This window comes from Camponotus floridanus, unplaced genomic scaffold (genome assembly GCF_003227725.1).
Source record: "Camponotus floridanus strain SB8 unplaced genomic scaffold, Cflo_v7.5 scaffold141, whole genome shotgun sequence".
In the NCBI taxonomy this organism is placed as follows: domain Eukaryota; kingdom Metazoa; phylum Arthropoda; class Insecta; order Hymenoptera; family Formicidae; genus Camponotus; species Camponotus floridanus.
The window spans coordinates 171,196-196,057 of NW_020229261.1; the positions used below are offsets into that span (position 1 = coordinate 171,196).

Here is a 24,862-nt window from a genome sequence, read left to right on the forward strand (position 1 = left end):
TAACGTCGACACCATACGACAAGTCGATACGTCGGCGTGTTTGATCTCTGAATTAATTATTCGCGATCCGAGTCCCCGAATTAGTTTACGCGAATATTCGTCTTCCCTCTGTGCACGTGACACTTTTAATTTATGCCTGCCCGGCTTAAAAAAAAAGTTAGGATCGTTTGTCCGTTCGCTGGCTCTCGTTGAGATGCGTGCGCACGTGCTTGTAATTTATATCGATCACTTGGCGAACGAATAATCGCCTATTTTAATTCGCCGATTGCGCATACTTATATGAAGAAAGCACCAATGTATAACTTGTATATAAATAAAAGCACTTGCAGCTTCCACAGTAAGAAAGCACGCACGCGACGAGTAGTCTCTCTTGTCCCCTCAGTGATTCTTTTTATTCTTTAAAAATAGCATCTTTATTTCTCGCGACGCAATCCATTACATCAAGATAAATGGTACGATTTCCACGAGCTCATAGAATTGAAAAAGCAAAGAGAAATCTGGGAAGAAATATAGAAGATATATCTTTTTCTCTCGATAAGTATTAAAAGATAATTATATTGTTAGCACTGGAAGAGAATTTATTTTTTTTCATATTTAACTTTTTTTTATTATAATAAATTATGTTTTATTATATTTGTTTATATTCGATATTTGATCGCAAAAGAATTAAATGAAGAAATATTTGATTGACAATATTTTTACTCGTGTATTTTCATATTATATAATCGTGAAAAACTATTTTTTTATATGAAAATATACGCAATGATAGTGGTAAATATAAAAAAAAGTTACTTGCATTTTTTTGTGTGTATATTTTATCACAAAAATTTAGTATAAAAATTTAGTATAAAATTATAATTATAGCGTTGCAATTACAGAATTTTACATAATTTAAATTTTAAATTAAGGTTTCAGTCCCCGTACAAGAATTTCTTATAAATTGAATCTGAGGAATTTCCTTCTCATTCGTCTAATAGTTCTAAGATTATCTCTTCTTCTTTTATCTTTTAATAATGGATTTCATCTCACCGTGCAAAAAGCTTTCCATCTTCATTATTTCGCGAGAGAGCTTTCTTCGCCCAATCAAAGTAGAAGTCAAAGTGTCAGAAATACTACAACAAGAGAGGATATCATAAATTTCATTCGTGTATGATTGCGGAAATATTTACTAATTCGATATCTCAAACTGCTTGATTTAACGTCTCTTAACTTGCTTAAATACACACTAAATAAATTAATACATAGTACTTTTGCAAACGTACCTCACTCTCACTCGTTTGTTACTTCAAAAAATATCATTTTTGACATTTTAACCGCTTGACATTTAGCCCGCTTTGACTTCCACTTTTTAATTACAAATCGACGCGCAAACCAGGCGAGTGTCACGAGGAGGCCTCTCTGAAAATTTTCATTTCGCGAGCTTTTTTTCGCGATTTCGTACGCGCCAGCAAAACGATAATACGAGCGAGCGAATGCGAGCGATCATGCTCTCTCGCGCCTTTTAGTCCGAGTACCTCTTCTCCAACCGCACCTTCCTCCGCCCTCCCCTTTCCCCCTTGCCCCTCTTCGGTATGACAATGACCGACTAACAACCGGCTGAAAAATTGGCCAGCCTCGGAGCCGAACCTGCTGAAGGTGCGACTAAAACAGCGCGTGGAGAGGAACATGGCAGCGTCGAGAAACTCACCCCTGATGGCACGTCGGAAGGACCGCCTGCTATCGCACCTCAAGAGGAAGTCGTTACTAGCAAGTACGTTCCTCTCTCTCTCTCTCTCTCTCTCTCTGTCTATCTCTCTCACACACACACATACATAAAAAGCGCGCGCGCACATTCGAGCTTCTTTCGAGAGGACTACCGAATATCCTAGATTGAGAGTTCTCTCTATTTTTCCTCTGCGTGAGCATTCGCCGAACATTATCTATCTATCTATCTCTCTCTTTCTATCTCTCTCTTTCTCATTGCACCCTGAGTGAACGATTAATTGACTGTTGAGTTTTTGACGTTTGCTTACTTACTCTCCTGTAACAGCATGAATTAGACTTCTATCCGATTAACATATGTAAATTAGTGCTAAAAACTGTCAGCTGTCTTTCCGTTGGTATTTGAATGAGTCGCTTGACGAGAGACTCCCCGAATAATGCGACGGATCGAAAGGTGTGATCCGAAGCATGTCTTTGGACGCATTTTTGAACGCGTCGTTTGTTCGGGTCGGTCCCTCGTCACGCGTCGTCGCGGTCGAGATTTATATATACGAGTTACATTACGGGTGTATGAGGAGTCGGATTCTTTTCGGGAGATCTCATCAAAGTCGCACGTCCGTCTTCTTTCGAGACAATCGCGTAGTAAGCGAGATTAGATCTCGAGTAATGTGAGCGCGCGATCATCATCCGCGATTATTTCGCACATTCAGTTCCTGTTACGCAACGAGGCGACACATGTTGTTGTTTCTTTACTAAGGTTCCGACGTATTAATTGTACATTTTTACAGATTCTGGCAGCAATCCTGAATCCGGGCCTAACTCTCCTCCGACTGTGAACAATTCTCAAGCCAGTCCCACTGCTGGAAGCAACACGGCGATACAGGAAGTAAGCTTCCCGCGCACACGCACACATTTTTGTTATGCCGTGTATATGAATTTTCCGAATCATCCATTACGAGAATATTCGCGAGAAAATGTTTGGGCGGATTTGTTGCAGGAAGGTGAGAGTCCTGCGTACGGGGGACGTCTTACCAGTAGTAGTCAGCAAGGCAGCCTTTCGGATCTTTCGCTCTTCAGTTCACCGTCCATGCCTAACATCTCGTTGGGTAGACCCCATGTGCCGTCGAGCTCATCGGTAAATCTGTCTTTTTTTCACTGTTTTCGTCATTATGATTTACATTGTTGTACATAATTTAATGTTATGTCTTCCCCTTTATACACATTTGCTGAAATGATTTTCCTTTCCTTGCTTAGAATTTTCTTTGTATAACCACACATAACAGTCTAATATTATAATAAAATTCAATTTTTCTTAATGCAAAAGTCACTTGTTATATTTATTTCGAAAGATCGGTATTTTGTGTTTTCAGAACAGTAAGACAGCGTCGATGGATTCTTTTCGAATATCTGACAGTTGCTATTTTCTTCTTGCAGAGTGGGACGAAACTGGCGCCGGTTTCGGAGGCGGAAGTCCGCGCCGCGTTCACGGCACGTCTCGGGATGCCGCTCACCGGTCAGATGCTGCACGGCACCCTACCGTTCTATCCGTCCTTGACGGTCATCGAAGGCGAACCGGCGTACATCCACAAGCAGATCCAGCAGAACCTGCAGGAGCAAACGGCGCCGCCGCCGTCCGCGGCAGCGGGCAGCAGGCAGCATCCGGCGGCGGCTGCGGCAACGGTGTATCACACCGCGCCGCCAATCACGGATACACAAGTAGCTCACGCGAGACTTCATAAGGCTGGTCACCGGCCTTTAGGTAGTATGTTCCCTCTTTGTCTTCGTAGAAGCTCTTACACCGTGCGCGTGCCCTGTTCCAATTGGACAATGGACTCTCTTGAGATAAGCGATTCTAAAAACGATGCTGGACAGTCATCGAAAGTTTCTCGAGGAGAGCCATTGCCGCGAAACATAGCACGCGTTTTTCAATAACCAATGTTATCGGCGATTCCAAGAGGTTTACACGACTTTTTCTTTTTTACCGCGTAGGTAGAACCCAATCCGCGCCACTGCCCCTGGGTCACCCAATGTTGCAGGGCGGGATAATCGCACCGACCACCCATTATGAGGAATATCTCGCGGAGAAACAAATACACGATCAACAACAGGCACACAACTATCTGAAACAACAGATCCGTCAGACGGTGCTAACGCGAGTGGGCTCGCGTGGCCAAGCTAATCAACTGGACGAGGCACCGGAAACCGAAGAGTCTGAGGTGATAGATCTCACGGGAAAGAAAGATCATCCTGAAGAGAGCGAGATCTCGAAGCAGCAGAGGGATCGCGAACAGTTTTTGCAACAGCAAAGAGATCTCATGATGAGACATACGCTGCAGACGAACGAATCAACCGTCTACGCCGGAAGTAGGACTTCTCAATCAGCCAGACCGCTCTCGAGAGCGCTTTCGAGTCCTCTTGTACACTTAGGTAAAGATTTTAATTCTTCTGAGCTTTCTTTATAGATGCACTAAAAGAGCCTTGTTTAGTAATCATTGAGTATGCTTTTGATAAAGAATGGTTTTGGCTTTGATGCGTTGAATAGATTTGCATTTGTCTTCAATCAAACTGTATGCAATTTGAATGTTTCCTTCTTCCAATCTTTGCGGAGATTAAATAGAGAAATAATACATGCCTAAGTTTAATCTACAACTTATAAACGATCTTTGTTTTTTTACGGATTTCATTACATTTTCGGATAATTTGACATTTGAATATTTTTAACTCATAAAGTTTGAATCTAAAGGTCCTCAGGGCAACAGCGGCGATATGTTCGCACGAGTTTCTCCTCATCGACCAACTACTGGATTAGCATATGATCCGTTGATGCTGAAACATGCGTGTGTTTGTGGCGAGACGGTCAGAGGTCATCCTGAACATGGTGGCCGATTACAGAGCGTGTGGGCCAGACTCTCGGAGACGGGTCTCTTGCAGCGTTGCGATCGAGTGCGCTCTCGCAAAGCTTCGCTCGAAGAAATCCAAACATGCCACAGCGAGGCGCATGCACTCTTATTCGGTGAGTCTTGCTTTTTATTTATTTTTTGTCTTATTTTTTCATCTTCATCCACAATAACTTTAAATGAGATAAAACGTATCATAATTTTAAGATTAATATTGTTATTTTGAAAATTTAGAAAAATTTTAAATTAGAAAAGAGAAAATTATAAAATTTTATAAATTTTTTTATTTGAAGCTAATTGTGTTATTTTTAAAATATGGAAGATTTCTGACTTGTATGATTATTGAATAAATATGTTAATAGCAGCATATTGATGATATAAATTAAATCTCATTAAATGATAAAATACTAAAGAAATGAAAGAGAATTTAAAAAATCATGCTTTAAAAAATAAAGCTGAATCTTAAACTGGAGAGCAATTTATCTATTTATGTATTTATCTAATCAATCAATCTAATTTCATAATGTGTGCAGGAACGAATCCATTGAATCGACAAAAGCTAGATATGTCCAAGCTGTCGCAATTACCCATCAAGAGCTTCGTTCGACTTCCTTGCGGCGGAGTTGGCGTTGATTCCGACACAACGTGGAACGAACTTAATACTGCTCCCGCCGCTCGAATGGCAGTAGGATGCGTCGTCGAACTTGCGTTCAAAACGGCATTAGGCGATATTAAGAATGGCTTCGCTGTAGTGAGACCACCTGGACATCATGCAGAAACTAACCAGGCTATGGGCTTCTGCTTTTTCAATTCAGTGGCGATTGCAACGAGACTTCTGCAGCAAAAACTCGACGTTAGAAAAATTTTAATCTTAGATTGGGTGAGAATCATCAACATAATGTAACACGCATAATTTTATATTAAACGCGGGATCTTTTATTTTAAATTTACACGACTTTATATCGCGGATATAAACATACAATATACGAATATACATACATAAATTTAGATTATATTGCAATTATATACATTTTCGGGCACATTCTGTGATAAAATATTCTCTCTATCGCCTATGACCTTTCTATTTATTGATAAAATATTCAAGCAGTTTTTTCTTATATCTTGGAACAGGACGTTCATCATGGAAACGGCACCCAGCAAATGTTTTACGACGACCCGCGAGTTCTGTACCTGTCGATACACAGACACGACGACGGTAATTTCTTCCCTGGAACCGGCGGACCCACCGAGTGCGGCGCCGGCGAGGGTCTCGGCTATAATGTGAACGTGGCGTGGTCCGGCGGTCTGAATCCGCCTATGGGCGACGCGGAGTATCTCGCGGCGTTTCGCACGATCGTTATGCCGATAGCCAAAGAGTACGATCCGGACCTCGTGATCGTCTCGGCCGGCTTCGACGCGGCCGTGGGACATCCAGCGCCGTTGGGCGGTTACAAAGTCAGTCCGGCGTGTTTCGGCAAGATGACACAGCAGTTACTTAATTTAGCTGACGGCAAAGTCGTTCTCGCCTTGGAAGGTGGCTATGATCTGGCGGCAATCTGCGATTCGGCGCAGGAGTGCGTCCGGGCGCTGCTTGGTGATGAGCCTAGTCCACTTCGAGACGAAGAACTCGCGAGAATTCCCTGTCAAAACGCCATCGACACGTTGCAGAAGACCATCGCCATTCAGGTAGGTTGGATGTTTTTTTATTTTATTTCCAAATATTTAGATGTGTGAAAAGAAAAATTTTTTTAAAGATGTATTAAATATAAGTATATATTTAGTTTTTTTTGTAAAATTTGATATGTTACATTCTTAGATGTCACATTGGCCTTGCGTAAAACTCACTGCTCATACAGTCGCGATGAGCGCGATAGAAGCAAGCCAAAAAGAACACGACGAAACGGAAACGGTATCTGCGATGGCCTCTCTATCTATGCAGCAGCCTACGAACCTCACGTTAGTATTCATTAAGTTTATTTGCTGTATATATTGTCTATTTCTTTATATATTTAATTATATATTTAATTATTAGATATTATTAATAATTTCTATATATTATTAAATATTAATAATCTATAATTAAATTTATATATATGTTTGTGTGTATGCGTTTTTTATTATATAAAAATTTTTTGCTTGCACAGAACCACGCCAGAACATTCCCGAGAGGTTTCCGAGGAACCAATGGAACAAGATGAGGCCAAATGAAACGCATGAAGATTATTCTGCTAGATGTAGAAAGCATAATTTTCATTGAACTGTGTAAATGCTCTTTGGGATAACTAGAAGTGCATTTCTCAGTGCAAATCGAGGGACTATTGTCGCACACGGCTACTGTGACAGGCGCACGGTCAGCCGGAATTGTTCCACTTGGCGGGAACTTGATCGACGGCATGAAGCGCAAATTCATGCACAGAGTCCCAAATTTATAATTTTTAGTTTATTTCAGACAAAGGCGCGCGCAATAGTTGGATAAATAATGGCCAAGTAATAAGGAAGAAGTGATCTGTAATATTTCGGGAGATCACACAATGACAATTTGCGATGATACATCGCAAACTTATGGATGGATCTCCTATTTTTTTCTTGTGCTAACATAAAGACAAAAAGTTGTTTACGAGTCTTGCAAATATTTCTATTGTTCTTCGCGCGTTTGAAGCGCGAGATTGTTGTACAATTAGCATACGGATGGCAAATTGAATTTGTCGTTCTGTAGAGACTTCTTTTTTTTTATTGTGGAACGCAAGATTTGTAATCTTTTTAATGAATCGCTAATAATACATTGAAATGAATTCGAGCGAGCTAAAAACAACTTTTGCCCATCAATTGGATACCGCTTGGCAATTTTTCGATCTCAGTGTCTTATCGACGAACAACGAATGATTTCGAGATTCTGATATCGAGTAAAAACTGGAATGCAGACATTTTGCAATGTTATTTTTAGCAAAAACTATTTCTGTCTGGACAGTCCTATTTAAAAAAGAATCTTTAGACCAAGCGCATCGTTCGGTTAGAGAAAATATAAACACACACATTCTCCGTTACAGACATCCACCAATACTTTGTTGAATCGTTATCGATGTGTAAGTAATGAGGCGTCGAACTTTCTCACAGCTGTATAAAACAAGTCTGATGCATCATGTTGCCTTGGATAATTCGCAGGAAGAATTAATTATTCATAATAATTCATGTATATATATTTTTGAATGCTAATTGCGATCTTAGGCATCTGCTTAAGACCAAACTTTTAACGAGTCGTATTTTAAATGAAACATTCAGGGAGACAAGTACAGGGAATTTGAGAAAGAAACTGTGTTAACCCGATAAATGCGTATCTCGAATCGTAGAGATTCCTTTTGCATATTGCGCCTATCACGAAAGACAACACGGGGACACATAGATAATACGTACATTATGAGGAATGTATGATTTTCCGATACAAACAATAGCGTCCTTTCGTAACTTTCGGAAGCGTTGACAATAGGGTTGATGATTTACTTCGAAGGCTTCAATATTTAAATTTTGAAACTTCGAAGATTCGAAATTAAAATCTTCAAATTTTGAAACTTCGAAGATTCGAAATTAAAATCTTCAAAAATCGAAATTTCGAAGTTTGAAACTTCGAAAGTTATATTATCGCAATAAATACACATTTATAAAATTATATGACAAAATCTGAATAAAACATTGCAATAATGTTACTAAATTGAAAAAAATGTTTAAAAATTTTGATTTTCAATAATTCTTAAACATATTCTTAATATATAATTTTTTAATAATTTATTTTTTAAATAATTTTTTGTGTATATATATTAATTAATTTATTTTTAATTTAATTTATTTATGATATTTTCAACATTTCTTATATGAATTTGTAAGAATATATTTTTCGAATCTTCGAGGTTATCAAAAGTAATAGGTCGACAGCGTAAATGACTTTATTTGCATACGAATTTAATTTTTTTAAAACTAGGAATATATTTTTCCTATAAATCTCGTTAAATAGAAAGATGGCGAGCTTAATGATAAAACAGTCTACATGTAATCACCGTGGGAGATTGCTGTTCCTCGTCTCTCTTTCGTAATGAATAAGAAAAGTCTAATACAATTTCGATAATAAAATAAAAATGTTAATCAGTTAAAAAATATAAACTGAATATTTTATATACGCGAACTCTCCTCTTTCTCTTCATGATGATTCGAAGAGACTTCCCATTGGGAATATCCATTTGTTGTAAAAAAGTTGTAAGAAGAGTTAAAAAAAAAGAAAAAACCAATATATTGTTGAATATGATTCTACGTCGAGCGCTTTTTGAATAAACTAAAAATAAGATACACGGATCTTTCTCTGGAAAGAGAGTGTCAGACCATCGATGCGTGCATAAAAGGAGAAATGTTCTCCGAATTTTCAAAAATTTTCGCATGTACGTCAGGCCTTGCTTAGAAGAGTACCTACCGTGCGGTAGAATTGGACAAACGTGTATTTATAAAAGACAGTAGCGTTAGATGTATCTTCGCCGCGATCTGTACATTTGTTGGAAACGCGTGTGCGTATTGTGCTGGTCACTGGCGCTTCATTGTTTTTCATCGTCCGCGATTCGCTTTCCCTGTTCTTCGAGCATTTTGGACTACGAGCTTGTAAAAGCTGCCTGCCAGTTGCGCGAGCATTTTTTTCGAAACGAGGCAACAATTCGTGATACGTGATAAAAACGAAAAAAAATTGATGTCTATATCTTAAAGCGATATTATGTCGTATGCGCGATTATGTGCGAATGTATATGTGCAACGGCACGTGCGAATATCGAAACATGAGAACTAAGATCATGCCGAGATTTTGAGAGCTGCCATATGTCGTTTCTCGACGCAAATTCACCGTCGATTATATTCAGTTATCATTAGATACGGTTGACATGAACAATTTTTAAATTCTTTTTCTACAAAGAAGAGTTACAAGACCGCGATATCCGAAATCATAAGTTTCATCTAAATTGTAATTTCATTACAATTATATAATAAAATAATTATATTAAAATTTCGTAACAAAATTTCAGTCAAATTTGTATTTCAATTCGAGTGATTTGTCTCGCTCAAGCTTTGATTCGCGAACATTAGATTAATAGAAATGAATAAAACTGTACATTTATCCAGTACAATGTGCATTGATCAAGATACTTGAAGATATTTAAAATAAATCGAGAAAGATTTTTCTCTCTCTCAACATTTCATTTCTTTGTGAAATTCTCAGTACGATACATATTGGAAATTAAATAAGTATATTTACTGTATACAATTTTTTTATTTCTGTTACTACGCGAATCACTGCCAAAAATAATTATATAGTATGGTACATGTTTCTCCACAAGCACGTGCAGTTGCATTAATACAGTGTTAAAATATATGTTGTTAATGTTATCAAGTGCGAGAGGGCGAGACGCAGAACGAATCGAGAAAATCGTTCTGAAGGTTTTAACAACTTGGTTTCTTGCTGCGAACAAAGGCTGGTGTGATTTTTGTGATATTTTGTAAAAATAAAAAAAAAAGCTAAGCTATATACAGTTAATTAAGAGTACATCGCGGAGATGCCTGTATATGTATGTATGTATGTATGTATGTGGGTGTGTGTGTATGTGTGGTGAGAGAGAAAGAATGTAGGAAAAAAGAGGTAAATATAATTCACAGATACAAGCATTTATTTTTGTGTCGTGCATTTTACGAAGAAAAGGATAAAAAAAGTAACAAAAGTGAGAATATAACAGAACAAATCTACTAAAAAACGAATTATACGAGAATGCATATATTATATATATCGTTTGTCATGTAAGAAATAAAAAGATTTATATATATATATATATATATATATATATATATATATCATATAATTCTATATACATATTAAAATATACCGACATATATGTACATTGTATATCCGTGTATTGCAAGAATCTCAAGTGTCTGTTACATGTTTGTCCCGATAAAAAAAAATTCACTGAGGAAATGTTGCATGTATAAAAATCGCGACTCGATGTATATTAAGTATAAATATATATACGAGTCCAGCCTATGTGTGTGTATACAGTAAATTAATTAACAAAAGAGAGAGAGAGAGAGAAAAGAACGTTAAGAACGATTCGCAGCACACACCAGTCTATCGTTAAGACAGTAAATGACTCTATTGTAATATTATGGAAAATAATTTTAAGCAGAGAGAAAGAGAGATGTGCATATTTCTCTTGTTTATCATTTAAGAATGACTTGTGACCGTTAGTGTCACCTGTGATTGTCAGTCGAGCCCGTTTTGAAGTTCACGAAAAAATATTATGGGCCTACAAAAACCTGGTTAACGTTGTTTATTGCGATATTTCTGCTCCCCCAATTTGTTCATCTCTTCACCATTGATTCCTTTATTGCTTGATCTAAAGCTATTAAAATATCCGAAAGACACGGAGAGATTCGTACTCGTATTCCGCATTTTATATTAAATGTCACTCTGTACATATAAATTTGAACTTTTTTTGTTTAAGAATTAAAATCACCATTTTGAAGGGATTAATGTGGATTGTGAATACACAAGATAAAATCTTACAAACATTTAAATTTACAAAAGTTCCTTCTATTCATTATATATTAAATGTGATGACTGTCTGATAATATAAACACACACATTTTTTCATTTAAAATGAAATACAAATTTAGATAGTTTTTAATAAAAAAATAATATGGAGTACGAATACGGATCTTAATCTCTTAAACTGTATTGTTTGAATAGAATCGGCACGTAATTTACGTGTTATGCGCGATTTTTGTTTAGAGCGAAAAGGAGAAAGAGAGAGAGAAAACTTACGACATTCCGGTATCACCACCCATAGCAAGTTGATACAAATTAGACGTAAATGAGTTATAAGTTCTTATTCGAACGCGCCGAGTATAAATGTGAATTTTAACAGAGTTTTACTGTTACGTTATTACACACATGCACGAATATATTGTCTATATTGCATAAGCTTAATGTAATAGTCATAAATTTTTTATGTATATAAATGTACCTCGTAAACTAATTTTAAATAAAAAGTATAGTCATTGTGTTAACGTTAGTCTATATGTTAGTTTATATATTCATATTTAGAATGTCTTAAGTAAAATTGCAACACGCGATGCAGCTTGAGAATGATGAAACAATTTTTTATTAATATATGCAACTTGAAAATTTCAATTAGGAAATCTCATCCAACTAAATGCAGAATATTTTTTATAAATAGAGAGAGGTAATCACAGAAAGTTTGAACAAGTAATCTTTCATACGATATACATATCTGTATATTTTAGAGATACAGACGCAAGTCATAGCTCTTGTAGACATTATCCGATATTATTCGTACAGCACAGTGACAAAATGATTTATACCACATGATTATGCATAAGTGAAAACGTGTAGTGGAGTGACAACAATCAATACCGCGTGAATCGGACAATTGGAATAAAAAGACTTTAAATAAATGCCGTTTACGTATTTTAATAAGTATGTATATAGATTCACACTTTGGAAAGAGACAATCTCCAAAAACTTTGAACTCTTAAGCAAAGCTAAAATCTAATAAGTCGATTTCAATATGTACAGAGTATGGAAATTGATATTCTTCAAGGAAAGTGTCACTACAATCAATGGACCAATGTACAATCTGTCATTCACTGTTGTTTAGCAGTTGTATATATAGATCTTCAATTAGAAATAAATTATCTTATTAGATAATTCATAAATTATTGAAGAAAAAATCGATAAAATAGGATTTATATATGTAATCCTTAAAATATATATAGAATTTTGAGAAAATAAATTATCTCAGTAGAGAAATATATCTTTTTTTAAGAAATCATTATTTGAGATATACAATAAAAATTGCATATTTAAAATATTGTTGATTTCTTCATAAATGTATGTATGTACATGCATATATATATATATACACACATATGTGCATATACATATACCTATACATATATGTAAAATTAATAAACAAAAGTTTTTTACGACAAGATTCATAAAGATCCACATTTTCATAATCGATTCATTTTATCGAATTCTAGATGATGATTGAAAAATTTATTTCGTCGAATTACGCGATAGCGCCATAGATTCAAGAAATAATAATTGAAGCGAAACTTAACAGAACTTCCATCGATTTCCGCATTCGTTACATAATACGAAGGTTGTCATCGGTTCATCGGCTGAACGTGTCTGCACCTGATTATACGTGCAGTTACGTTTCTTGCATTTGCCGCATTTGAGCAAATCGGTCTTGGTTCCTTGCACAGTGGCAAGTTGTGCATCATTGATGGCCTCTTTTTTAAATTGTTCGCGTAGTTGCTTAATTTCGTCGCTTGCCATCTCCTCCGCCGTCATTACCGCGAGTCGAGCAGGTGTAATTGCGCCCACGAGAAAGTTCATTCGTAAATTAGGATTCTTCGCATCGCGTAAATTAGCGATTCTGCTGCGTACCTTGTAATTGAATGGATCAAATTGTTATCCATATAATTATTTTTACGTACATACATAAAAGGGAAAAAATTTTGCATGCAAAATAATGAGATGTTTAATTACCCTATTTTTGTATCTGTTATCAGTATTTTTGAATTCCCCATATATCGCCTCTTCCAATTCTTCTGCCAACTCTTCTGGACTGGCACAACTATCGATGACTTTTCCATCTACGCGTAAAGCTGCTATTAATAGTTCTCTGCATTTTAATCTGACTGCATCTGTCGTAGTAGGAGCAGGGAAGGTCGCCTGTTTCCTCTGAATGTCTTTATTCGGCTTTTCTTCCTTCACTTTGACATCAGCAGCATCTGTCGTATCCTTTTCCTTTTTCTGATCGTTTTCCTCCTTTCCCTTGTCTGATTTTTCATCTTTCTTCTTTGAACTACTTGATGAAGTAGAATCCTTCTCTTTGGATCCTAATCATTATATATATACCTCATATAAATTATGTTTCTTAATAAATCTCTTTCTTACATATGTGTTAAACTCAATTATATGCTACAATTATACACACATACCAGATAAGAACTTCTTCCAATTCTTAATAAGAGTCTTTGATAAAGAAATAACTTCTTCATCTTTACTCGATTTTCTCAAAGCATTCACAGTCATTCCAATGCGTGTTTTAGTCAAGAGTTCCAAGTTAACAGGCAATTTTTGAAGTATCTTGAGCAATTCCAAAGCTTGTTCCTGGCCCTGATTAACAAAGAGATTATATTGCGCATATTTAAATATTCTTATCTTAATATATTAATTTTGTGCGGTATATACATGTATATCCTCGATATTTCTATATATTAACATCTCAATATTTTAATTTGTTTTTGCTTCTCAGATATTTGTAGAAAAAGCAAAACATTGTTACAAAACAACAATGTTTACTTATAATAGATACAATATGGCAATCAGACATTAAAAACTGTACAACTACACGAGACTTATCCAAGGTATTAAATTTGAGATATGTTAAGTAACGTACTTTTCTGTAACAGATACATGGAGTGTGTGATAACGTGTGATATGCTGACTGTAATCTATGGTAAATATTATTTTGAAGAGAAAGCGAATATGTCACGACGGTATAACTTTACGCGGCTCGAGTGTTCGACATCGACGTTGAAAAAAAATGCAGCGCCTTCCTTGAAGAAGCTCGCCTTACGCGGGCTCGGAGTCCAATATACGATGCGATCTTTATTTTACTCACTTACTCACCGTCCCGTCACCGCTCGACATTTTATTGAGCTTCTTCTGGATGCGCAACACTTCTTCCTCGGCGCTCATCGTCGGGAATTTGCACCAAGTTCCGCCAAGTCACAAAATCGGTTATAAACAGGCGCGAAAGAGGGACAAACAAAACTTCCGTCGACGCTACAATGTACAAACCGCAATCGTTGACCCGCCGGTGGCCCGGGATTACGAGATGGTGGACTCGAATACGAATGTGCGTAAGCAGATCTGCCAATGAAACGGCATTCTTTACTGGGAGCTATTCGTCTATTCACGATAACGTTGTAGCCAATCACAGTGATAGCTGCGTAGAATTTTTCCACTGGATCAACCAATCGGAAAATTCTTGAATTGGTCACGTGGGCAATCTAGTGACACTTGTTTGACAGTATGGGTCTGTTCGTTTTAGCTGCACTGCTGCACTAGTGCAATAAGTTAGAAAGAGACAAACATACTTTCTTTCACTCTAACTAATTGCACTAGTGCAGCAATGCGGTTAAAACGAACAGATCCTATGTTCCTTCTTTAAGAGAGAAGAAAAATAAAGACACTAGAGAATTATTGCGTTCTCTTTCTAATATTTATTTCTTGAATGTATACATACGCAGCACGTGGTTATTTTCGAGAAACTGTTAAATAAAATGTCGCGGCTAATAGTAAAAAATTTGCCGAAAAGTGTACGTAAAAAATCCATATGTAACGTTATCATACATATTTATTTTTTTTATAAATGACAAGATACGTACATGCACACACAATTTTATTGGAGTCGATATTTTGTGTATTTAATTTTTTATTTGATGTGCACACAGGTGACAGACACTAAACTGAAAGAATTGTTTAGTGAAAAGGGTATTGTGACCGATGTGCAGTTGAAGTATACCAAAGATGGAAAGTTTCGACGATTTGCATTTATAGGATACAAGACAGAGGAACAAGCAAAATTGGCAGAGTCTTTTTTTGATCAAACATATATTGATACGTGTAAAATATTTGTTGAGCAATGTGCAGCTTTAGGTATGTAAGCAAAGATAATTGTTCTAATAGAATAAACTAAGAAATTTTTGGATCTCCCAGTGATATAAAATGATATATTTTAGGTGATTCCTCAAAGCCAAGATCATGGAGTAAACATGCGAATGATAGCTCTTCTAGTAAAATTAATAAAGCTGTTGATAAATCAAATGAAAAATTGACAGATTTTACAGAAAAGGATAATATAAAAGAAAATAAAACTGATAAAAAGAAGGAAAAAGAGAATGCAGATAAAAAGAATAAGGATGAAATTCGGAAAGCACTTACCAAGGTATAATAAATTTTTTTTTCTAATCTCTTTAGTAATTCTAAATTAACTCTTTCTTATTTTAATTAAGGAAAATTATTGTTGTTTGTCAAATTGGTGTATTAAGATGTTACATACTTTAAATTTTTAGTATAAGGATGATCCTTTATTCATGGAATTCCTTGAAACACATACTGGTAATGATGTAGCAATTTGGAAAAATGATATTGATATATCTATGGAAGCTGAAAAAGAAAAGTCGGATGATGATGAATCTGAAGATGACAAAGATGAATCTAAGGAAAATAAAGATGAAAAAGAAGAAGAGGAAAATAAAGAAGAGAAAAAGATTGCGAATAAAGTTATATCAGATTTAGAGGTACAATATTGTCATTATCATTGAATATAAGGATGATACTAATGTATGTATTATTAATGAAGTTTTTAAATTCCAGTATATAGAGGCATTAAAGAAAAAGCAACAGAATGTAAAAAGCGAAGAAAAATCTCTGACCAACAATGTGCCAAAACATGGTCCGTTAACATTCTTCACTGTAAAATTACGAGGACTTGCATATAAGCATGTAAAAAAGCATATTAAACAATTTTTTCATCCTGTAAAAATTGCATCTATACGAATTCCACCTAAAATTAAAGGTATTGCTTATGTGGGTTTCAAAACAGAACAAGCCATGAAGAGAGCTCTTCTGAAAAATAAAAGTTTTCTAGGTAAAAATTAATATTAATTATGATACAATAGTATGTGTGATAAATATATTGTACTAATATTTTTCATTGTGTATTTTGAATTTATACAGAAGGAAAGCAGATATTTGTATCCAAATATGAGCGAAAAGAGACAACTAAATCTAATGAAAATTCAAATGATAAAAATATTAAATGGAAAAAACAAGAAGATGCCTTGAAAAATGAAGAGAATATAGCGGAATCTGGAAGAATGTTTATTAGAAATCTGACATATACAATTACAGAAGATGATATAAGAAAATTGTTTGAAAAATATGGTCCCCTATCTGAAGTGAATTTACCTGTGGATAGAGTGACTAGGAAACCAAAAGGATTTGGCACGGTAACTTTTTTGATGCCAGAACATGCTCTAAAGGCTTATAGTGAACTGGATGGTACTGTACTAGATGGTAGAATGTTACATATTCTTCCTGCTAAAATGAAAGCTTCCTTGGAAGACATTGATATGGAAAATTTAACTTATAAGCAAAAGAAGGAGCTGCAAAATAAGGCAACGGCGGGTTCATCGCATAACTGGAATACATTGTTTCTTGGACAGAATGCTGTAGCAGACGCTATTGCGAGTTGCTACAACACGACAAAGGAGAAATTATTAGAAGATGGATCAAATGGAATGAGCGCCGCAGTCAAACTGGCACTAGGAGAGACGCAGCTGGCTCAAGATACAAAAGCTTTCTTAGAAGAAAACGGCGTCTGTTTGAACGCTTTCAATCAAGCACCAAAAAAAAGGTCGACCACTATAATCTTAATAAAGAATTTACCGGCTCAAACAAAATCGAGCGAAATCCGAGAAATGTTTGCTAAGCACGGAGAACTCGCACGTATCGTAATGCCACCGGCGGGAATAACAGCATTGGTCGAATTTCTAGAACCATCCGAAGCACGCAAAGCTTTTCATGCATTGGCTTATAAGAAATATAAGCATCTACCATTATATCTAGAATGGGCGCCAGATAACAGTTTCACCAGACCTGCGTCTAAGACTGACATGATTAAAAGTAAAAGTAGAGAAAGAAGAAAAGAATCGACAGATTCAAAAGAAGCTAAAAAAGAAATAATAACAGAAGAATCTAAAGAAAATGAAAAGATGCATACAAAGGAGGATGATGAGCCACCTGAACCAGACACTACACTTTTTGTAAAAAATATTAATTTTTCAACTACAGAAGAGCAGTTGAAAGATGTGAGTAATTAAAATTATTATATTTAAAATTGTTATATTTTTTAAGGTAACTTTTTCTGTGTTTCTTGTGTATAAATGTGAGGATACATTTTTACGCTTTCAGTACTTTGGTAAATGCGGTCCTCTTCATTATATCACAATAGCAACTAAAAAAGATCCAGAAAATCCGACTAATAAACTATCTATGGGATATGGATTTGTGAGATACAAAAGAAAACACGACGCGGATCGTGCGTTGAAAACATTACAGATGTCAGTACTCGATGGGAAGAGTTTGGAGTTAAAGCGATCTGAGAGAACCCTAATGTAATGATAATATTAATTTAATTTATCTTTCCTAAAGCTAGAAAATCTCAATAATTAAGAGATTGTTTTCTAGGTCTGATGTCAAAACAGTGAGGAAGAAGTCTAAAGTTACCGAACAAACTAGTTCTAAAATTTTGGTACGAAACATACCCTTCCAAGCAACTCTTCAAGAAATAACGGAATTATTCAAGTATGTACATATATATATATATATATATATATATATATATATATATTACCAAAATGTTTATATATAATGTAAAATATAACTAATTGTATTTTTCAGATCGTATGGGGAATTGAAGGCTGTACGGTTGCCAAAGAAATTAGTTGGCACTGAGAAGCATAGAGGATTCGGCTTCATCGAGTATTACACGAAGACGGACGCAAAGGTAATCACTTATAGTATTCCTATTTGTAGAACTTATTTCCATAAATAAATCTAAGTCTTCACCCTATAAGGTGAAAAGTTAAAAATTATTTAAAGATAACAGAAGAAATCGCATTCATTTTTTTGTCAATTTTAATTTCTTGCAGAAAGCGTTTAAAGCATTATGTCAAAGTACTCACTTGTATGGTCGAAGATTAGTGCTTGAATGGGCACAGGCAGAAGAAGGTATCGAAGAAATTAGGAAACGTACTGCAAAACGTTTCTACCAAGGTAATTTATTTCTTATGTATTTAATATAAAATATTAAGTAGTAGTTTAATATCAAATATTATAATAAATCAATTCGTGTTGAATCGATAGAAAATTTTATGATTTAAAGGAAAAAAAATTTCTTTCTTTTTTATTTCAGAGAGTTCAACAAAGAGATTCAAGAAATCTACATTAGATCCTGAGAATGTTGGTCTCGAATTAAATTCGGCTGATATATAGATAAATAAAAAAAAATAAAAATAAAAAAAGAAAGAAAAGAAAAAGAAAAAAAAGAAGAATAGTAAATGAAAGAAATGTTAATATATAAAAATTCCTATGATTTAATGAAAGTTTTTTGTGCGATTACGCATAATTTAAAAATACTTTCTTTTCAAATATTGAATGTCACCATCAATCGCAATGCTATACATATCGATTTCCATTTCTTTTCACATTGGCAGAGATTCAAGTCGATCGATAGGAAGTCGAAAGAATTTATATTGCTTGATATTAACCATCATGTCACATTTAAATATGACTTTCCTTTCTTTTCTGAAAAAATGATACTGATTTCCAATGATCGATGTGATATGTTTGAATTATTTTACTTCATTTTATGAAATAACCATAAATGATAATATCTAAGTAACTTATGTTAATTTTCTTTCTCCATTAGTAATTTGAATAATTGATCTTTAATATGCACAAAAAATACAATTTTTCTTTTTTTATTGATTAATAATGTACAATAACTGTACATATAAAAATTTAAGTGTATAGTGAATAATATATAATATATAGTTATATAAATTAATGTTAAAAAAGTGATAGCCAGATAGAAAAAAAGGGAAATTACAGTCATATGTTTTACCAAAAACTGCTAACTTGCAAACAAATAACATAGCTATAATCTTTATTTTTTTTCCTTTTTCCTCTTTTATTTTTCTTAAGATAAAAATGCAGCTGATATCATACTATTTTAAAATTGATCATACAATGATTCGCTTTTGCAGGACAAGCTTTGACAATGCAAATTGCGAAAATACTTGATTATATATTATACATTAATTTACACGATTATATATTAATATATACGCGATTATAAATGACTGTCACGCCTACGAAAATCTCGACCAATGCCACAGATTTCACAATTCTGTAAAAAATGTGTTAAAGGCCATTATTGCGAAGGCAATTGTAGTAATTATAAATGATAAGTTTAGTTCATATATTTTTAATACAATTCTCGCTTTTTAATAATATCTCGTATATGTATATATGCATAGGTTTTATCTATAATATATATGTACATAATATATGTATATGGGACTGAAGTCTTATAAAATATTTTATCTTTATTTTTTATGACTATTATATAGTTACATACGAATTTTATTTCTTACATAAAAATGAACTAGATAATAATAATTTGTCTCGTATACAGATAAACTTTGAATTTGTTCAACATTTCTTAGAGGTTTTTGAGATAATGATCCGTTCTCTAATGCATCAACAATTATTGCGAAAGATATTTTTTATGTTATCTTGATAGAATATTATAATTATACAAATTAGGAAAAACAAGTGATAATTGCAACATCTTCAAAATTCCTCACTTGACGATAATCTACACTCATACAATCTTACATATTCAACGGACAGAAGCGACATAGACGTGGCCAGCGAAGAAATGTCTTCCTTTCACCTCCACCGCCGCATCACCCCGGAGATTTTGCATTGGGGGCCCCCCCCAGCATCGCGAAGAACTGGAAACGCGGTTCCGGTTGGTGGGATCCAACACCGGTTGGCGATGTTGTCCCACGAAGGTGCTGGTAGTATGGGAGACGATCCCCATGAAAGTAACAGTGCGCTTGTATGGTCCACCTTCACCAGCCGAGCCAGTCGTACGCTCTTCGCCCTGGAGAACGTTGCTCGCGCGATTCGTTCGCAGATAATTGCCACATAAGTGCCGCGACGTCGTTCTCCTCCAGTGTCATCGTACAGGTACAAGGTCACGAGTGCAACGGCGATCGCATCGTCTCGTCATTGTGGATCACGTTATCATAAGCAGATGCACCTGACGCGTAATGTGTTCAAGCTGATGAGAAAGACTCCTGATTTTGAAAACAGGCGAGACACCAAGTCACCAGGAGATCAGACCGAGCAGTTAACATGGACTGGGTAAGAGCAATTTCACTCTCGAACAAACGATAAGTTGAGTCATCATTAGATCATTATTAACTCTTTCAATTTCTCTAACTGCAATATCTAAGATCTTGCGTTAGATCTTGCGTTGTAGATCTTGTCGAGGACAAAATATGATTTTCTAAAAACGCTCGTATGATAAAAATACGATATATGATAAAAAATCACGATTTAAGCTCACTGCAACGGAATATGATTAGAAATAATAGCAGAGTATAACTAGAATAAAATTATTAAAAATTGTTAGATTAATTATACAAAAAACAGTTTAATTAATATGTTTATAAGAAACTTGTTTAAAGCATTAGAGTCAAATATATACATTACACATTAAAATTAATATCGCTTAGATAATTTTCAATTTTATTTTGAATAGAAATCTCGCACGAAATTTTTCATTGTCTTGTAAAAACTCATTTTTTAAAAATGATTGTTTATTTCTTTCCGAATGATTTTTTGACTGAATTAGAATTGCGCTATTAGGCAATTAGAATAAGAAATGAACATGGACTGAAGAACATAATTTCACTCTTACAATGAGTCATTATCTCTGCTTTAATGATAGGCATTTTTCATTAACATTAACATTCGGTTGTTACATCAACGTTCGACGAAGGCAATAATGCGCGGTGTTTCATTATGATTCCTGCAATTGTCAATAAGAAGTGCGCAATCCTTTTTTTCCATATCTATTCTTGCAAATTACAATTTTTACCATAATAATTACCGCAAACATTAATTTTTTTCCATTTATTTCTTCATCCAAATATGCATTTACATAGATTCTGTCGTAAAAAATTCCATTTCAAATACATGAATATTATTAACGAATAATATTAAACGCGCGAGTCTCTTAATTAGATTTGCCTTGAGAGAGAGGCCAATTCTAATTTGTATTTGATTCCTTGTCGGTTATCGAATTATGACATCTTGACAGGTATTTCGACGTTAAAATGTATGTCGAAACACTCAAAAAAATAACACAAGGATTGCGCTTAGACGGGAAAAACGCGGACTTTCCTGCACGAATGTATGTTATCTTTATGTCGAACGCAATGCAGGTGAAACTTATGACCATCAGCCATTGCAAGATTTCGCGTGTATAATAACGTTTATTCGGAAACTTGTTCGGAAGAAGGAATTTCCGTGAGCGAAGGAATTTCCGTTACATTTCGCTTAAACTCGCGCTTAAAATTATACCTCATGTTCCGCTCACGGTTAGCAATTTATCGTTACGAGAGGATACGTATATAGATACATGGGTACCCGGTATAGATCGAGTTCCACGCGAGCGATCGGTGCGATTGAAATTGCGAATCGATATTAACGAGAAATCGTATACTCGATTGCGGTCGTGATCGGTCCTATGTGATTCCACGTGAGCGCAAAGCAATCCACTTTTGACGCGACTCGATAAGGCGAGGTGAGGATAAAGTCGCGCGTCGGAGGTAAGAGATCGGATTCCAGAAGGAAAGATCTGTATCCGCGGATTGAGTAATAACACGAGGGGGAGGCGAGGGTAACATTTGACTTGCATATTCGCCCCGCGGTATCAAAACGCGATTCGCGAGCGGTGAAAAAACCTTGAGAACCGAGTTGAGCAAATTTATGGGCACGTCCGTAGGCGTAGGCGCTCGTTCCTTTTTCTTTTTCCTTTTTTCTCTTTTCCTTTGCATCTCACTAGTCACGCTTTCAACGAGTCGATGGAGTTTAATGAGCACGAAAGTGAGAGAGAAAGAGAGAGAGAGAGAGAGAAAGAAAAAGATAAGAAAGGAAAGGAATATCTCCTAAGTAAGTGCGACTTTTACTTTATAATGAGAAATAATTGATTATAAAATAATTCATTGCGTGATTATATAATGATTAATTACGATAATTAATTAGAACCTTAAAAAAAGTTTGAATGATGGTATTTTGAGATAGATCAGAGTTCTCAATATTGAATTTTTCAAGGATAACATGGCTCAAAGCATATGTAAAAAGAAGAATCTAATAATATGGTTGTTTGAGAAAAAAGGGGGAAGATGGAAAGTGAAAGATAATGTTACATAAGCATGTTTATATTCTAATTATGATTAATTTTATTCGTATGCTACTTTTTTATATAAATTTATAATTTATTTTAATTGTTGATTTATAGTTAGTATAATAAGGCTATTTATCTAGTCAAAATACTACTCTATCAAGTATACGAATACAGCGATATGAAGTAAAAGTGATATCACCGGTCATTTCAATTAATTTCTCCGATCGAATTTTAGGCAGTGAAAGCAGGAATTTATTCGCATAATCGTGTACTTGTGTGTCGATGCGTTTTATTGTTCCATATAATAGACGATGCGTCTACTGACGATAGAAATTGAAATGTGCACGCATGCTACATTCTCTATTCTCGAGTTCAATTTGTATAGAGTTCTCGCGGAAATTTTTTTTCAATATTTTTAAAGATTATTTCATAAATAATTATAGCTATTAATCAATCGTATTAATCTTATAATAATTATAGCTATTAATCAATCGGATTAATCTTTACCCTAACATGCAACATGTTTTGCATATGACACATTGAAAGCACAATATTTTTTTGTTTATTTTTTTATATTTTATATTTTATTTTTTTATAATTATTTTTTAATATTTTATTATAATTAACTATTTATTATAATACAAATTTCCAAATTATTTTACGTTTTACATAATCATTAATCATTAATTGTACATCGAGATCATTATATTACATCGTGATTTATGTATTTATCATGCATTCTTTACTAAAACAGATATATATTTTTTTTCTTTAATTTACTTTAATTAAATTTTACTTTAATTAAACAATATATAATCTAACGATCTTTTATATTTTTCTTCTAAATCTGCATATTTTTTATAATCAATGTAAATATATGTTGGAAAGCAAAGAGCAAAGATTCTTACAATAATAACTCACTAACTTTCTACGGAATAATAATTGAAATAGATTTGAAAGGTTCTGGGAAAAATGTAAATACGGACCTTTTACCGCGTATCTTAACGATAATAGATCAGCAATACAACTTCTCAGGATTTACGCGCGATTGAACGTATCGTGAGGTGCGCTGCAATGAAAGAGATCATTCGAGGGCGCGATTTATAAGCGCATATCGAATACCTGGGAACGATCATCGGCTTCCTCCCAAGGAAGGAGGGGACCGCAATGCAACTTCACTTTTTTAAACCGTTGCAGACCGTAAAGAAGGAGCGAACGCGTGTGGCAATTCGATTGCGAAATCAAGACTGGGAGGTTGTAACAATCCTTCGCTTCTCCATGAATCAACGAGTGCAATTTGCATCATTTCGGAAGCTGCGAAAGAATCGCGCTTCAATCTAACCGGATAAATAATAGAGCGCGATCGGTAGCGAATTGAAATCGTCGCTCTTAATCGTAACGCAAAGATCACAAAAAGATCATTAAATAATTTGATTTATAATTTATAACAAGATTAATTTACAACTTATAATAATTTATTTGTTTCTGCAAAATTATTAATAAGATCTCAGATTTTTCTACGATTTCTTCTTAAAGTATTTAACTTAGCTATGTGATTGCACTATTTTCGAATTGCCTTGAAGAATTATTCGTTAATTATATATTTAATATTTTAGTTAATATATATTTTTGAATATTTTGATAGATAGAATTTGATAGAGAGAATATTTTTGATAGAGAATATATTGTTTCCTAGGAAAGAATTTAATTAATTTGTTTGATCAATCTTAAAAACATCTCTAACTTCTGCGTCTTTTCTGTAATTAAATCAGTTCAAAAATGAAAAATATATATCTCAAATACGGTTCAGGATTGATTTCACGCGTTATGCGATGCAGCTTCCGAAGTGAAAGTAAATTTGCACTTTACTCGATCGAGGAGATGTACGATTTTAATATCGATTTAATACCGATTGAGACCGAACGACCTTGCTGTCGATGACCTTCGTCCAATATATTGATGGATGTTTACGTATCCACGAGACGCGTGAAAGGAGTCGGAATGTGAAAAATTTCCTTCATTTCAAAGGAGAGAAAAACGACGAGAGTCGCAGATAGAAGTTGAAATATAAAAGACATTTGCGGAGGACGGACA

General features: G+C 34.7%; 4 protein-coding genes across 5 annotated transcripts in view; 3 read left to right on the forward strand and 1 right to left on the reverse strand.

Moving 5' to 3' along the window:
* Positions 1-6,935, forward strand: part of LOC105250972 (histone deacetylase 5) — a 53,186-nt gene extending 46,251 nt beyond the window's left edge. The window contains exons 9-18 of the mRNA XM_025406401.1: positions 1,613-1,750; positions 2,490-2,587; positions 2,699-2,836; positions 3,136-3,463; positions 3,691-4,128; positions 4,445-4,714; positions 5,132-5,478; positions 5,730-6,284; positions 6,415-6,554; positions 6,743-6,935. Of these exons, the coding sequence (XP_025262186.1) occupies positions 1,613-1,750; positions 2,490-2,587; positions 2,699-2,836; positions 3,136-3,463; positions 3,691-4,128; positions 4,445-4,714; positions 5,132-5,478; positions 5,730-6,284; positions 6,415-6,554; positions 6,743-6,806 (2,516 nt within the window). The 3' untranslated portion in view covers positions 6,807-6,935. The remainder of the gene's footprint in view (positions 1-1,612; positions 1,751-2,489; positions 2,588-2,698; positions 2,837-3,135; positions 3,464-3,690; positions 4,129-4,444; positions 4,715-5,131; positions 5,479-5,729; positions 6,285-6,414; positions 6,555-6,742) is intronic.
* Positions 6,936-12,594: 5,659 nt separating this feature from the next.
* LOC105250974 (transcription elongation factor S-II) lies at positions 12,595-14,538 on the reverse strand. The gene is made up of 4 exons (XM_011257420.3): positions 14,344-14,538; positions 13,650-13,827; positions 13,195-13,547; positions 12,595-13,092 (listed from the first exon to the last, which is right to left on the reverse strand). The coding sequence occupies exons 1-4, from the start codon at positions 14,410-14,412 to the stop codon at positions 12,757-12,759; spliced, it is 936 nt and encodes a 311-aa protein (XP_011255722.1). The 5' UTR covers positions 14,413-14,538; the 3' UTR covers positions 12,595-12,756.
* A 388-nt stretch (positions 14,539-14,926) lies between these two features.
* Positions 14,927-19,167, forward strand: LOC105250975 (probable RNA-binding protein 19). Its single transcript, XM_011257422.3, has 11 exons — positions 14,927-15,035; positions 15,171-15,375; positions 15,459-15,664; positions 15,792-16,019; positions 16,096-16,369; positions 16,459-17,591; positions 17,695-17,897; positions 17,971-18,087; positions 18,184-18,289; positions 18,435-18,558; positions 18,698-19,167. Exons 1-11 carry the CDS (start codon positions 15,000-15,002, stop codon positions 18,775-18,777), a joined length of 2,712 nt encoding a protein of 903 aa, XP_011255724.1. The 5' UTR covers positions 14,927-14,999; the 3' UTR covers positions 18,778-19,167.
* A 1,193-nt stretch (positions 19,168-20,360) lies between these two features.
* LOC105250983 (mucin-3A) overlaps positions 20,361-24,862 on the forward strand; it is a 32,708-nt gene continuing 28,206 nt past the window's right edge. For both annotated transcript variants that reach the window (XM_025406388.1, XM_025406389.1), the window contains exon 1: positions 20,361-20,718. In XM_025406388.1, coding sequence (XP_025262173.1) covers positions 20,710-20,718 — 9 coding nt within the window. In that variant the 5' untranslated portion in view covers positions 20,361-20,709. The remainder of the gene's footprint in view (positions 20,719-24,862) is intronic.